Below are 16,939 nucleotides of genomic sequence, written 5' to 3'. Positions count from 1 at the left end.
ATAAAACACTAAGGTCCATGCACATGTTTATATTGGTGCTACAGAGTATTGTATCCCCTTGATGTTATATGTTTAGTAATTATTATTTTTTTTTTAACATAGTTTTTATATTGTATTGTGAATATAGATTATAAGTATATTCATGCTGGCATTGTCTACTTTAATTTAATATAATTATATTGGCTACTGTGCAGAGCGGTCTGTTTCTTCTTTTTTTAATTTGGGCAGATTTAGCAAAAGTCCTAGACAGCTGCTCCTGTGTGTTTGATTGAAACTAATTGTTATGATATTTAGATAATTGAATGATAATATTATTTCAATAAATGCCCTTTTCTTTTATATTTTTTCTAGCTGTATTTATTAAATCTTTTGCACCTTTTTTTTTATATCAGAAAAACGGAACATTAAGTGGGATGAATGAAGTTTTAAGTTCTTCGTGTGAAGTTCCAGAGACTTCAGCCATGATGATTGCCATGTTAACATTTTCCATCATTCACTACATCCTTAACAAGTAGATACGTGCTGCCATGAAACCTAATGCACCATGCCCAGTCCTGTGATACCAGAGTATTTAGGTCTTTCCCTTCCATGTGCACTGGAAACATGAAGACTCCGTACAAGTGATGGCAATTTACACGCTTTCAATCTATTTCTCCATTGCCTCTTGCAGTTAAACAGTTTTTTCAAAAATAAATTGCATTCCACCATACAGTGTTTGTTGTCCTTGCAAATCATTTTGACAGCCAATGATACTACTTTACTATAGAGTGAATAACATAACTTTTAACATTTATATAAACACCACAGAGCCAGCTGTGTGTTCAGTCATTTTAATAAGTCCCAAATATAATATAGTATATACAAAACCACCACGAACGTGTGAATTAGAAAAGATGAAGGTCAGAAAACACTGTATAAAAATATATTTATATATAAATATTCTAGTTTCTGAAGCTAGAGGCACAAGGTTACTCAGTAATACTATATAAAGGAGATCAAGTTAGCCACTGTCATGTTGGGCTGGGGTTTCACATTTCGGAGATTTGGGGAAATGATAGGTGGGTTGGTCTGTACATGAATACAGATGTGCATCACATATGTCTGACAATCATGGGAAATAATAGAAAATGGCCTTTAATGAAACCCCAAATTATCATGTCAGTGTGTTCAAAGGGAGACCCTTAGTAGGTCTTAAGGGATGATTTATTATTTTTTGGGTGCATAAGCTTAGACCTGGTGACAGTGGGCCTGATTCACTACCGTACGCAACTTCATATGCAATAGCGATTATGTACGCAGTTCAACAGCTGCAATAGTATGCTAATTCATTGCGATCGCAATTCCCTCGCAGCACTACACAAGGACGCCCACTTTACTTACCACACATCCATAATGTTTAGTAAGAGTGCAAAACCATCGGTACAACCGAGTACCATCGCAGCCCCACGCACACTTGCACAAGCTCTGACCTTACTCAGGAATTGCTAACTTCCACGCACGCTATGAGTCCTGCAGACTGCATCGCAGTGGCTAACTTCTGCACGCCCCTGCAACGGCGTCCACGCCAGAAATTGCTAACAACCATGCACACTATGAGACCTCAGACTGCGTAGGCCATTGCAGTGCATAATTTATGCACGCCCCTGCAACAGCGTTGAAATGCACTGGCACGCCTGCGTTCGTCTCACCACCACCCCCATCACCAGCACAGCACAGACCCGATCGCAATAGGTAGTTCGCGCATGCGCACTGCGATGCATACACATGCGCAGAACGCAGCAATCGGCCGACTGTGTGCGTATTAGCAACTGCATTCCTTGCTGAATCAGGCCCAGTAACTGTTGACTCTTGAAGTGTGAGCTCAATTTGTAGGCATAGTCTTTATGTACATTATATTAGTCTTAATTACACTTTATCTATTCAAATATTTATGAGAGAACAGTAGCTTTGTGATCAGCACAGATTATCATGGATCGGAAAACATAGTATGTACAGATGTGTCCACATACAACTTTCCTCAAATCGCAGCAAATAGCCAAATTTGGTGGACTCACAAATTATATGCCATATTCGCATCATTGATGCGACAAAAGTACAATGCACTGGTACCCAGAATAGTGACGCTGGCAGTGCATGTAGCTTCTGTTTGCAACTCATTCACTAATCTGGGCAAAATGGTAATAGACAAAGTTCCGATACGAATTATTTGTGCCCTGCCTAGTTATGCTTAATCTGCAACTGTATACCAATTCCTTTGTGACAAAAATACGATACATCCCGACACTGATCGCATTCATAGCACATAGTGCAACGGTGTTTAAAATTTAAAAATTCAGGGAAAAAGTACAAAATTACAGGAATTGCTACACGTAGTGGAGCGGCGCATTAGCGCCATGCGTCTCATGCCACAGTGAAAAATGCTAAGTGTATGAGGACACATCTGTAGTAAATCGGTTGGTCTCAAAACACTTCCAGGTCCCAGCGTTGAGTCGGTCTGTCTTCTACAGTCTCCCACACCACAACGTGGTCGGAGTCATAGCTATGCCCACCTATGACACCAGAAGAAATGAGTTAGTGATTACTGGAAATGAGATTTGACAAAGGCAAGTGTAGCTAATATGAAGGGAGCATGGCCTCTTCTCAAATAAATCCCTTAAACAAGCTGATTTTGAATAGTTTTTTTTGTGCTGATTTGCTACTCCCAATCTGTATAAAATAAAATACCACTGAGAAGAGGCCTGTTGTTGTCTTTAGAGAAAAACCCCCCAGCTAACTAACTAACTGTAAAATGTTTTATATTGTCACACTAACAAATCTGACTTTGTTTTATGGGGTGTAGTAGGTATGGCCGGCGGTTCAAATCCCGACAGCGGCAGCCCGACAAGGGTTAAGATCCTGATCGTCCCTAAGGTAAGTATCGCTAACCTAATTCCACCCCTAAGCCTATCCCTCCCTTAGGGGTGCCTAACCCTAACCTCCCCCCGGGGGTGCCTAACCCTAACCCCCCCCTTCCCCTAGCCTAAACCTACCCTCCCAGGGGGTGCCTAACCCTAAGTCCCCCCAGGGCCCTAAACCTAAGCCTCCCCCCCGTGGCTGTCCGCACCCGGCTTACCGTCGTTCGGTATGCCGGGCATCGGTCTTCCAGCGTATGGTTAATGACAGGCGTCGAACACTATAAAATAGCCCTGGAATAATGGCCACACCATACCACCTCCAACAAGTGACAAAAACCAAACCTGTACATTAGTGCCTAATGTCTGTGTCCAGAATAACTTTATAAAGGGTTAACAGGCTGATATAAATGGATAAATGGCCCTTTTTACCCCAAAAAAGAAAAAAAAATAGCAGCCCAGTCTAGGGCACTAATATGCCAAGAGCCAGCCCTTTAATCAAATTCCTGGAGTTGCCCGACTGCCAGACACAGCCCTTAAATTTCCAAACACAGTACACTATCTCTCTAAGCCAGTAGTTCTCAAACTCAGTCCTCAGGACCCCACACAGTTCACGTGTTCCAGGTTACCTAGCAAGAGCACAGGTGTAGTCATTAGTCACTGACACATTTTAAAAGATCCACAGGTGGAGCTAATTATTTCACTTGCGATTCTGTAAGGAGACCTGGAAAACATGCACTGTTTGGGGTCCTGAGGACTGAGTTTGAGAACCTGTGCTCTAAGCACTTACCTGTATTGTATCTACCATGTTCATCAGGAAAATGCCATCTATCTTTCCCTACTGTAAAAAGAGTTCTGATGCTACTTTGGTCTTTGAAAGTGATTCTAACATTAACAGATAATTGGAAAAAAAGAGAAGTAACCTAATCTGCTAGTAGTAATGTCTCACCTTTTATATCAAGACACAAGCCCTTAAACCAGCAATTCAGTATAAACCCGGAATCCTCCAGGGACCACGTTTGGATGGGCTTGCGCTCCTCAGACCACATGACCACTTTTGTCCCTGCGCAAGACATACCAACTAGCTGCAGACTCATCTGAGGAGCCAGCTGTCAGGAAACACAAAAGATGTTGAACGTGTTACATTTCCTTAAGGGAGGTAAAGAACAAGAACCAGTGCACAGTTAGAGCCGTTCTTAAGGAGCTTTAATTATGAAACATAAGTACTTCCCATTTTCTAGGTGATGGATAGTGTATGTCTCTTGTGGGGTAGATGTATGAAGTCTTGGAGAGTGATAAAGTGGAGATCTTACCCACAGTAACCAATCAGCTTTTAACTGTCATTTCAAAGGCTGTGCTAGATAAATGACAGTAATGGTGCGTACACACGGTCAGATATTCTGGTCGATATAAACGATAATGATATAGATTATCGCTCGATCGTTTATAGTGACCGGAATATGACCGTTTTCAATGCCCAAACAATGGTCGATGCGCGGGCACGAATGGTCGATATAGATATCGACCATCACCCATGCATGCAGGCCAACATGGTTGATATCGACCATGTTAGTCTGTTTACTATTGTTGATCGCGGGTCGTTATAGTAGTTGGGGGGTTGCTGCATGTGCTGGATGTTAGATCCAGCACATGCAGGACGATCAGATAACGATCGTTATTGTTATCTAATAGTCTGATGGTCTGACCATGTGTACCGAAGCTGATTGGTTGCTTTGGGCAATGTCTCAGCTTTTTCACACTTCAAGGTCTGATACATCCTCCCACATAGATGTTTTATCATTTAGCTAAATGTGGAATGGCAGTTCAATCTATTTTAATTATTGTTCTCATTATTTGTACCATTATAAACCCAGAATTACCCTAGTTATTTTGTGCCTCAATGACCAGACGCATTTACATGTACATGCGATATATCAGGTGTACAAAGAATTTGACTGCTACGGAATTGGGCTGATAGAGGAAACCTGATTTAGGTCATCTTTACTTTTCTGTAACATTCCTGAGCCAGGAACTAAGTGAATTGGTCCTTATTCCTATACTGCATTCCTGACGATATTCCTGATTAAAAAATCAGGGCAATCTAGACCCATTTCCTATTAGACCACATACAGTACTTTGCCCCATTTGGTTGCTGACTTACTTGATAGTTACTCTAAAATGTGCACTGTTTAGCAAGTATGATACTAGGCTTTGACACTGACTATATATAAAATATCATTTATAAATGGTAAACATGAGAGAATTGTTCTTGTGATTCTATAAGAGCTTCCATGAATATTATATAAAGATATGTGCAACTTTCCACTTAAACAAATTAAGCTTGATGCATAAAGTTGGACTAATATGGAATGGGATGCAGACAATACAGAATCCTTAATCAGAGCATATTTTCTACTGACCTGATTCTTGATGCGCCCTTCCTCATAGTACCAAAGATCACAGCTTCCCTCTTTAAGCTCAGTGACTTGGACGCGTCCAGCTTTCATATCCCCCGCTGGCTCTGGAACACATAAACACAAACCCAGGGCTCGGTTCCGAAGGCGGAAATATACCCTCCTCTGAAACAAGGAAAAATCTAATAAATACACATTCAACTTGTATTGTGTCATATTTATACATCTCTTTATTTCTCATTGTATTTATGTGACCTCACCTGTCTTATAGGACAGAGTGATCCAATTCTCTGAAGGCCACTGTATAGCAACCAGTTAGGAATCTGGGTGCATTCTAGTAACCACTGCCTCCCCCGAAAATCATTGTGCTCATACAGCACCCATCTGTATTAAGGAAGAAAAGACAGGCAAAGAAAATCATGGATGATGCATATTACATGAAGCAGACATAAGGCTGGTTACCCAATAGCACTGAGTAATAAGGCAGTGTTAGAGCATGTCAGTAGTAGTGAGCTTGTTGTTGGGGTGGTGGTAAATGGAGACTTTTGTATCCCAAAAGGCACAGTACTGCCAATGTTCCCGATCGGAAGCACAAATGCTTATGTTTATGAGTTCAATTCCATAACCAGTCATACAGATGTGTCCACATACACCTATCCTCAAATCGGATTTTGCAACTTACCGCGCAAAGAATTTTTTAAAAATAAAATATGTATCTTATTCGGATCACTAATATGAGAAAAGTACAATGTAGGGGCATTCTGAATACTGCCGCTAGCATTTCATGTACCTTCTGTGCAACTCAGGGCCTGATTCAGCAAGGAACGCAGTTGCTAATATGCACACAATCGGACGACTGTTGCGTACTGCGCATGCGTATGGAACTAGCCATTGTGATTTTGACTTTGCAGTGATTACGCAGACCCATTGCAGAGTGATTGGCAGGAAATGCCGTTTGTGGGTGGTGACGGGGGGAATGGTCAGCGAAAAGCAGGTGTGCTAGTGCGTTGAACACCTTTGCATGAGTGCCTGCCCTACGCAGCCTGAGGCCTGATAGCGTGCGTGGAAGTTAGCAATCTCTGAGTAAGGTCAAGTCTTGTGTAAGTGTGCATGAGGCTACGATGGTACTCGATTGTACCGATGGTTTTGCAGTCTTGCTAAACATTATGGATGTGTGTAAGGTAAGGTGGGTGTCCTTATGTAGTGCTGCGGTGGCATAGTGATCGCAATGAATTAGCATACTATCGCAGTTGAACTGCATGTGTAATCGCTATTGCATTCGCACTTGCGTTCTATAGTGACTCAGGCCCTCTAATTTGGGTAAAAAGGCAAGGGTGGTCCGAAACAAGTGACCTGCGCCATGCCTATTGCCACACATCACTATGCTTATTCTACGACTTTAAACCAATTCCTTTGAAGTAAGGACACTATACGCAAATTTGTATGCGGCTACAATGTGAAAGAGACACAAAAATTTTAAAGAAAAGTACGAAAGTGCAGGAGGATCTAAGTCATGCCAAATGTCTCATGCCATATGGCACGAAAAGGATAGATGTATAAGGACACTTCTGCATTCTAGTAAAAGCATAGGTTCTGATGCCAGTGGGTAAAAGTATGTAGGTCTTAAAGTATGTAGGTGTAGGTGTATGTAGGTGTAATTTCAGTATATTTTCCCTCACTATCCCATAACTCACATGCCACTTGCCACTCTAACAGACAGCACATGGTTATTGTATCCTTCACCCTGTAGACTGCGGACTTCCCCCGAGAACTCCAGCGCTTTACCCTCAAACCTCTCTAGGCCATGAAGTGAGATAGAGGGCAGAGAGAAATACTGTAAAGAGAAGACAGGCACCATTGTTTACCCAATTTTTCTTATTTTAACACAGCTTAAAGGAGAACTCTACCTTTGGCACTCTAAAATTAAGTTGAGTTACTCTGCACTAATATTTCTTGTAAATGCAGCTCCCTCATTTAGCAAGGCTTCCCTTGGTTGTGAAAAAATTGTGTTAGCGCATTCTAAGTCCCCTTTGACAACGGTACTGAAATTAAATGCAAACAAACCTCTAAAAGGATATTTATCAATGCAACAGTGGAACAATTATATGTGCACCATAGCTAAAAAAATAATAAATTCTATTTACTGCTGATAAAAGATGAAAATATGTTCGTTATTCATTACTGCCCCCTACTCACAATGATGTTCCAACACCTGTGCCATTGATGCAAATACTGTAGGAAGCAAACAGTAATGTCATTTAGGAGGGACCTGTGATGAAAATAAGCAAGTATACATGGGAACAAGGTGCCTAAGAGACATTGGGAAGTAACAATAATATCAGATGTTCAGAGAGGATACGTTCTATATCCCGGCACAGGGGATAACGGCGCTTAGAATACCCTTGCCGGAATCCCGACACCTGTCAGAATCCCGGCAGCGGCATCCCAAAGGTAAGTCGAAGGTAAGCAGCGGGGTTGGGGGGAGGGTTAGGGGTTAGGCACTAGGGGGAGGGTTAGGGTTAGACACCAGGGGGGAGTGTTAGGTCTAGGGTGCGGGGAGGGGGAGGCTAGGTTTATGCAATAGGGGGAGGTAAGGTTCAGGCACCGGGGAGTGAGGGTTAGAATAGGGAGAGGGGGAGGGTTAGGATACCTACCAACAGGTGTCTGTTTCCTAACCCTGTCAGGATGCCGGCATCAGGATTTTTACTGCCGGGATCCCGACCACCTGCATCCCATATCCATTCCGTTCAGAGGGCAAGTAGTAAATTACTAGTTCGGTCAGATGGAAGTGCCTGATGTGCATATATCCACCCCCTGAATGAGAAAGAGGAAGTGGAGCAGCCATACAAGTTATTACCACTGTCTGGGATGGGAGCATGGTTTTAGTTAACCCAAGCACCGCGTCCCCTGCAGGGCCCTGCACCTCTCACTGCTGCTGGCTGCAGCCCGGGGGCTCAGGGTCATCACAGATCAGCAGTTCAACTGCTATCAGCCCATGAGTACCATGGGCCATCAGATGTCCCAGCAGCCAGGGGTGTCAGCAAGTAGCAGAGAGAACATCCTGTAGTCCTAGCTAGAAAGACAGGCATGCATATATTTGAGAGGAGCTTTGCAGCACTGCTGAGGACAAATGTCCCCCTGTGTAGCTCGCAACGCCCCCCGTAGTATTCTTTTAAAAACTCTTTGAAGGGGATGTGACCATGCCGCTTTCAATGGCCCCGATAGTCACAAACTTATACACATATACATACAGCTATTGTACCCCTTCTCCCTGTTACCTAACATCATCACTTGGCACACAACAGCTGCTTTTGCCTCCTCCCCTTCTCTCTCTCATGCTGCTGCTGGCACTGACTGCACTAACAGTGCCGAGTAGCCCCGCCCTGCTGCTCAGACTCCACCCCCTGGACCTATCTCCTTTTCAATATCTACAGCTCGCAGTGCACTTTTGCACTGCAGCTGTAATCAAATCGGGGGGCCCCCCCCTGAGACAGAGGCGCCTAGGGCACCTAGACAAGCGCCTAGGGCACTTGTCCACTGTGGCCCTCTGTCCTCCTTAATCCAGCTCTTGATGTATAAGAAGTGAAGTGATAGTATTAGCAATCCCTGCATGTGCGCGTAGAGTATGTTAGGGAGGGATCCTATAGATCCCTCTTCGTTTAACTCTTGCGAAGAGTAGTTTCCATGGAGGCTACTTTCATAATCAAAAATGGGAGATTGCAGCAGATATCTGCTATAAATACAGAGGACCGGGGATACATATTATTTGCGGATATCCTGCAAATAATAATTGATAAATAGGCCCCATAATTTCTTATTGCCACTAATAGTGGCAGTAAAAAATTACAATTATCAGGTTTAAAGTCTGATAATTGATAAATATGCCCCTAACAGTCATAGCAAACACCTTAACAATTTAATTGTTTCAGGGAAGCTGTTCTTTGAAACAATGTTACAGCTAGAGCTCAGAATATAATGTATATGCTCTTTAAATGAACATATTTTTATCTAATTAAATTATTATAATGATTACTACTGATAATAACTTTTTTGCATTTTTGCCTTAGAATAACAGAGGTCATTCATACATATGGTGATCCAATACTAGTAGATTAGAAAAAAATATAATAATAATAATAATATACTCCAAAAGAATTACTAGGGGGCAAGTATGTGATTATAAATGAGATTGTATGGTCAGTCTGCTTTTTTAAGCATTTCTATATTAGTGAGTAAATATCTGACAGAAAACTGACTAAAGTATCAATGTAGGTAGGGAATCAGCATTATAGTCCCCATAATAGTAAATGATGAATTTCAAGGAGAACTTAGTAACTGTTTTTCACATACTTACAAGGGGAATTTTCTTGAGAGAGCGTATGGTGCTGAATTCCTGGCACGCCATGGCAGTACGTGTGGGATAATCCCCTTCCGCCAGTATATACTGTTCTCCACAGCAATCCTCACCTTCATACAAAATCCAACTGGGCAAAGAATGAAAAGAAGAAGCAATTGCAGAGGAATACAGATTTAAGTTAATCCTCAATGTAATGCTGATAGCCTTCTAAAGGAATCAGTATGTAATGCCGGCTGTCGGGATGCCTCCTATCAGAATACCGACAGCGGCATTCTGATGGTTGGTATCCTCCTAACCCTCCGTTATTGTAGCCTAACCCTAACCCTCCCCACCCCATACCCTAACCCTCCCCGTTAGTGCCTAAACATAAGTCTCCCCCCTTCATGCCTAAACCTAACCCTCACCCCTTACTGCCTAACCCTAACTACTCCCCCCCAGTGGTGCCTAACCCTAAACCTCCCCCCCAGTGGTGCCTAACCCTAACCCTCCCCCCTAGGGGTGCCTAACCCCTCCCCCAAAACCTAACCCTGCTATGCTGCCAAAACCTAACCCTTCTTACATATAAATAAAAAAGAAAAGAAAATACCAAAAAATTTACATATAGATATCACTATAAAATATTAATTACTACTAAATATTCACCAGGCAAACTATATGAACTGGGAGCCTATACATAATAATAATAATAATAATAATAATAATAATAATAATAATAATAATAATAACAGGCTAAATATAGGAACTGGGAGCCTAATAAAAATAATAATAACCAGGCAAACTATAGGAAATGGGAGCATAATAAAAATAATAATAACCAGGCAAACTATAGGAAATGGGAGCATAATAATAATAATAATAATAATAATAATAATAATAATAACCAGGCAAACTATAGGAACTGGGAGCATAATAACAACAATAATAATAACCAGGCAAACTATAGGAACTCGGAGCCTAGTAATAATAATAATAATAATAACCAGGCAAACTATAGAAACTGGGAACCTAATAATAATAATAATAACAACCAGGCAAACTATAGGAACTGGGAGCCTAATAATAATAATAACCAGGCAAACTATAGGAACTGGGAGCCTAATAATAATAATAACCAGGCAAACTATAGGAACTGGGAGCCTATAGACATGGAAAATTCTAAATAATATAATAATAATAATAATAATAATAACCAGGCAAACAATAGGAACTGGGAGCATAATAACAACAATAATAATAACCAGGCAAACTATAGGAACTGGGAGCCTAGTAATAATTATAATAATAATAATAACCAGGCAAACTATAGGAACTGGGAGCCTAATAATAATAATAATAATAATAATAACCAGGCAAACTATAGGAACTGGGAGCCTAATAATAATAATAATAATAATAACAACCAGGCAAACTATAGGAACTGGGAGCCTATAGACATGGAAAATTCTAAATAATATAATAATAATAATAATAATAATAATAATAACCAGGCAAACTATAGGAACTGGGAGCCTAATAATAATAATAATAACCAGGCAAACTATAGGAACTGGGAGCCTATAGACATGGAAAATTCTAAATAATATAATAATAATAATAATAATAATAATAATAATAATAATAATAATAATAATAATAATAGCACTGGTGGTGCTCTGCTGCTGAATTAAAATCCTGTGTTTATAAAAAAAAACAATAACTATAACAGTAATCAACAGTGGTGCCATCTAAGTCGTAGCATGATTGACATGCTGCAGGCATCTGGGGGCTGGACGGCGATGCTGATCGCTTTACAAAACGGGGCATTTCAAGGCCAGGGTCTGCATCTTCTGACGCAGATGTCCAGGCCCCAGTTGAGCAATTCCTTCAGTCAATCCAATGGTCACGATGTTGATCTGAACCTGCATCTTTGGACACAGGCATCAGATCTGAGATGCCGGATGGAGGCGTCTTTTTCCTTCAGACGCCTCCTGCAGCATTAGCATATTTGAAAACAGCAATTGTATCCAAAGACAGGTGCTATGTGCATAAGCATATAACTCTGAATCAGGCCCTCTTTAAATAAGCCTTTCACTGTTGGAGCACAATTGTAAAAGCATTTGTAAGATTGTTAGTCTCACATTTACCCTGCTAAACAGAATAACTATGTATTCGCTATGTTGTTTCATATGTATATATTACAGATGCGTGCTGACCCCCAAGGTTTTTTTTTGGATCTGGATTAATCTTCGTGTTTTGGTTTTGGACTTGCAAAACTACCAGCAAGTGTTTTGGTTTTGGATCTGGTTTTTATTAAAAACCCGAAATTGGGAATTAGAATCTGAATTACAAACCGTGGGAAGATTACAACCGCGACTCTGGATTTACAAAATTTGGGTGGATTTGGTTTTCTGGAGAACAAAACCGCATATCTCTAGTATTTATAGATATATTCAACAAACATGTACGGACGTACTAGTCTCTCTTGTGTGTTATTAGGCAGCTCCTCCATTTCCAAACAATGGTCAATGGGTAGAGTTATCAAGCTGCCTCTTTTCAGTGAATATGCAGCTCCTCCGCTCCCATTCAAGATATCTTATTGTGGCAATGTAGAGATCGTGACTCACAGATGTAATGGAACGCATTCCAGCATACGTTGGCATGCGTCCCATTTAAATTTATGTATCAGCATATGTTTTATATCAACATATTATCATATGAATAATTTGAGTGCTTCCACTATTATTGTTGTTTTTTTAGAATTTTACATCTGAAGCAATTGACTGCTGCTTCTCAATGTCACTGTTAAGCTGACAGTGTAGCGCTTGGCTATGGTATCACCCAAATTCTGAGGAACAGGGAATGAAGCCTTCAATTCCCGCCTGCTCAAGTAAGCAAGAGAAGAGGTGCGGTTGTGAAGGTGTAACACTTTAGAGGGGGACCCCAAAGTTTGAGCCAGCCCTGCCAAGCACAACCCTGTCTACATGTGTGTTAGGGCAGTACATGTGAAGCAATTACATTTTGGTAAATAGTGAAACTAACACTAAACATACTGACTAATTAAAATGAACATAGACAACCTCACCTGCCCCCTTCCACCCGGCAGGACTGTGGCGAGAAGTTCACTGGGAGCAATGTTTGGTCTTTTGTGTAGGTTATATAGTCACCATGGAAGTTAGGCTCAGAAAATAATTGTATCTGAGAAAACAAGCAAGATGTCAGGATCAAATAGCCACTAATACACAAATGATGCATATTTTATTACTGCAGCATGAATAAGCATGGTGGCTTTATGGACTTAAGGATAAACAGCAAGAAACAATATTGAGACATTCTTGAAAATTCTGTACACTTAAGTATGTCAAATAATATAAATGAGAGGAATGCCTGCATTAACTATCCAAACTCTATTTATATAACATTTACCCTGCTAACTAATCGCATATGGAGAAACTGATTTCGGTACATCTGACTGTGCTTCTGGGACAAGGCGGCCATGCACTATGCAATTATCAGGCCAATCAGCCAAATATCGGTTGATTGGGCAAATAATTACTCAGTGTATGGCTGCGACCGAGCTGCAATTATCACTCTGTCTGGCATGAGAAATCTTCCAGCATGCCCAACAGATGCAATAATTTGTGTTCGGATCTGGCAATGATATATATTCACAATCAGAGACACAGACCAATTATCAGACAGTGTATGGCAATGAATTGGTCAGTCTGATGGGAGTTTGATCCCACAGTGTATAGCCAGTATTAGCACACAGTTCAGGACTAGGTTACACTGGTGTTTTTATTCTCACAATCTCAAGAGATTATTCTCGTAGCAGAGATCACTTGTTTTGTTTTATTTATAACGCACAAATGATTTTCAATTGTTTCCATTCAGTGCTCATTCTCACCTATCCTCCATTTTAATATGCACATCAGGCACTAACCAATGTCTGAAAACGGTGTTAGAATTAGGACAAATGGTTTCTCATGAGTTCATTCCCACCATTGTGTTCTATCATTAAAAATAAATTTGAATGCAAAACAACCTAGTTTTCATACATTTATTTTACACATTACCAATGCAATACTGCATGGAAAACCAGAGCAGCAGGGCTCACCGTCGGAGCCCCAAGGCCCCTGCTTCTGGCTAGTAGGGTGTCTGCAAACAGCCAGTACGGCTGCGGCAGTGCCGCCCATAGCGTCCTTTGGACCCTGCACTCAGATGCCCTGCCATGTGTACGCCTTAAAGACGCTCCAGGCACTGCTGTCTGCCCTGCCCCCATGCTTGATTTCATGTGCAAAGGAAGCGTTACGCCCTGTTACGGCCCTGTGGAAAACACTGTTAAAATGTGTTACCAGTTTGCATAAGTTGTTATGCAGTTTGCCTATTTCCCCAACATATATTTGTGAACAAGCCATCAGTCATGCAATATCACAATTTAGTTGCCTCACATGAGCTTCAGATGATTTATCTACTCTAGAATTTAGTGTGATGAGAAAATAAATTGAGGTGATTCTGGGCAGGAAATTCTCATTTAAATAAACATTGTTTTATTTTCCTTAGAGTACTTAATGTAGCTTTTTTTCAATTGTTTTATTTATTTAGTTTGCATTATATATGTTTACACCTTTGGGAAGTTAATGCAATATCATGTTTTGTTTTTGAGTATTGAACAACAGATTGGAGAGCTACTGGGCACTAGCATTTAATGTACTGAAACACCATTTATTAAGTTTCTCTATAAAACATGCTGTGAATATAAATTGTCAATAGTGTTCCCATTTACAAGTATATCTGTCAATATCATCTACTCAATAAAGTATCTTGATATATAATCTCTCTACACTTAGGCAGGTATCCTAGTCACTGCGGTAATTTACCTCGCCCAGGGCTACCCAATTAGCCCCGATGCCGGCATTTATTGGGGATTTTGTTTTGCTGGCCTCAGGCAGATGAAACCAAATCTGTGATAAGAAGCCATTTTTCTCCCGATCGCGGCAGTAAAAATACATAGGTCCACAACTTTTCACGGATCCTATGTATTTTCGTTGTAAAAACAGAAAGTTTTCGGACGTAAAAAACAGGGTTTATTTGGATACCATGAAAAACAAAAATTTTTGGATCTGAAAATTTTTCGCTGCTAATTGGATACCAGCCTTAACACCACATAAGGACACACACAATACAGCACTCCATCACCCACCTTAGGGAAATAATGAAGGTCCTGACCCCCGACCTGGAAAAATTAAAAATAAATAATAATACTAATGCAGCAAAACAAAATAAATAACATGAGAAAGTAACATAGTATATGTAAATCACATTTCCCCCTTGAACAGAACTCTAATCTACATGTAAACATGGATATGACACGGAGGATGGGCAACAAATTACCCATCACTCACTGACTTGAAATACCACTGATTTCCCATAAGTACATACCCAGATGCAAATTTCTCCAAGCAATTAAACAATGCAATAAAATGTTCATAGATAAAAAAATACAATAAAATGTTTTTAGATAAATATAACAGTGTATATCACACTGAACACACTTATTATTATAGATGTGTGTGTAACCAGTGGGTTAATAGTTAATTTCTACATAGGCATATAAGTTACAAACACATATATACCCTTGCTAGGCCTCTTGAGGTTTGAAATGAGATTGTCTTAATACAGTTGCTGTTTTTCCATAGAATGGTCAAATGACCTTTTGGGGTCAAATAAGCCATAAATATTGAGGCCTAGCTCTACCTGTCATTTCTACTACTAGAAGTATAATGAGCCATTCATAGCTTCTATGTTCTTATCAGTTAGCTACATTCCATTCTAAGATGTGTAGAGATGCTAAGCATTATGGGTAATTAGCAGTGATGTCTACACTCTACACAAAGGAGCTTTGAAACAGTTAATCTCCAAACATACTAGGATACGTCATTACTGTATGTCTTTGTCTGGTAGTATATATCTTAGTGCTTACGGAGCATGTGCAAGAGAGATAAGTTTGGTCAATGCTATGCTGGACCAATGAGTGCTTGATACCTAGCACTGTATGTAACTAGTATGGGCTTAATATCCGGCAAGCCAACACCCCAGACTAGGGTATATAAACCAGAGGTACACAAAGGACCCTTTAGCTCATGCACGGATCTCAAAGTCTGCAGAAGAGGTGCCTGCAATGTATATTGAATAACCTGGGCGTTGTGAAACGATGGGCTCCCCAGAGAGAAGATAAGATGAAGGACATCTTATGCTGAGGATGATGATTTACCGGTGTCATCTGAATACATAGACAAAAGTTGAGTATACAGTATACTTTGCATGTTGTTTGTTTATTGTTTGTTTGTTAATTGTAAATAAAGTGTGTTCATTAGTACTCACTCATATTGGTCACATGTGTGTACTATTTAATTTCGATCAGAACGAAACCCACCGTTATGCACTTGGTGTCGAGAAGTGGGATCGGAAGGGTTAATTAGTTTGTGACCAATTGATTGATTCTGTAATAAAAAAAAAGTGCAAAATGATCCTTTGCTTTTTCTCTGCTGACCTGTATATTGCATTGTGTATGTTTTCTCTGTCTCATTCCTATGAGAAAAAAGATTTGTGATTTAGCTTAAATCACATTGTATGTTGTTTTGTCTTTTTCTTTTAAAAAAAAGCAAATTTAGAAAAATGTTTTTCAAACTTTTGAAACATGTGAAAAATGCCAAGGTTAGATTACAGAAAAAGTTGGTGAAATTTCAGAAATGTGTTCAAAAATCTCGGATTAATCCAACATGTTTAGGGACGCCTTTACAATGTAGTGATTTGAGATTTTTAAAAGCAACTGATTTTGAATCAGATGAAGTTTTGCAATTACGGGTTTCTGAGGATTCTGCCAGTCTGCCTTTAAGAAATTCCATAGGGGGGAGGAGAGAATCCCCACATGCAAGAGTTAAAATGACAACTGGTGATTTATTACACACATCTTGCATAGAAATTTGTGAGCTTGAAATACAAAGAGAAGTGTGTGAAGTTACGCAGAAAGAACTTAAGACAGAAATTAAACAATATATGCGCACTACAGAAAATTTTTTTTTGATCAGAGCAGTGTGATGAAAATTTCTGATGATTTCACAAAATGTGAACAAAATGTTGAAATCCATGAATGCAGGGAATATGTCCAGAAATCAGCTTCAAAATTGAATGCAGATGAGGTTTCTGATAACATGCCATTGGTTAGTGATACTCTTAAGGTGAATGATGGTATGTCTGACTTGTCCAGGAGTGTCCCGTTTGCTATGCACTGTGAACTG

General features: G+C 40.1%; 1 protein-coding gene across 1 annotated transcript in view; it reads right to left on the bottom strand.

Moving 5' to 3' along the window:
• Positions 1-449: 449 nt before the first annotated feature.
• Positions 450-16,939, bottom strand: part of CRYBG2 (crystallin beta-gamma domain containing 2) — a 250,499-nt gene continuing 234,009 nt past the window's right edge. The window contains exons 17-24 of the mRNA XM_088442079.1: positions 14,842-14,874; positions 12,724-12,836; positions 9,660-9,789; positions 7,000-7,139; positions 5,566-5,689; positions 5,312-5,470; positions 3,841-4,000; positions 450-2,549 (exon numbers count right to left, since the gene is read on the bottom strand). Of these exons, the coding sequence (XP_088298205.1) occupies positions 2,461-2,549; positions 3,841-4,000; positions 5,312-5,470; positions 5,566-5,689; positions 7,000-7,139; positions 9,660-9,789; positions 12,724-12,836; positions 14,842-14,874 (948 nt within the window). The 3' untranslated portion in view covers positions 450-2,460. The remainder of the gene's footprint in view (positions 2,550-3,840; positions 4,001-5,311; positions 5,471-5,565; positions 5,690-6,999; positions 7,140-9,659; positions 9,790-12,723; positions 12,837-14,841; positions 14,875-16,939) is intronic.

Source organism: Taudactylus pleione, unplaced genomic scaffold (genome assembly GCF_031769625.1).
Source record: "Taudactylus pleione unplaced genomic scaffold, aTauple2 ptg000305l, whole genome shotgun sequence".
Lineage (NCBI taxonomy): Eukaryota > Metazoa > Chordata > Amphibia > Anura > Myobatrachidae > Taudactylus > Taudactylus pleione.
This window is presented reverse-complemented; position numbering and strand designations above follow the sequence as displayed.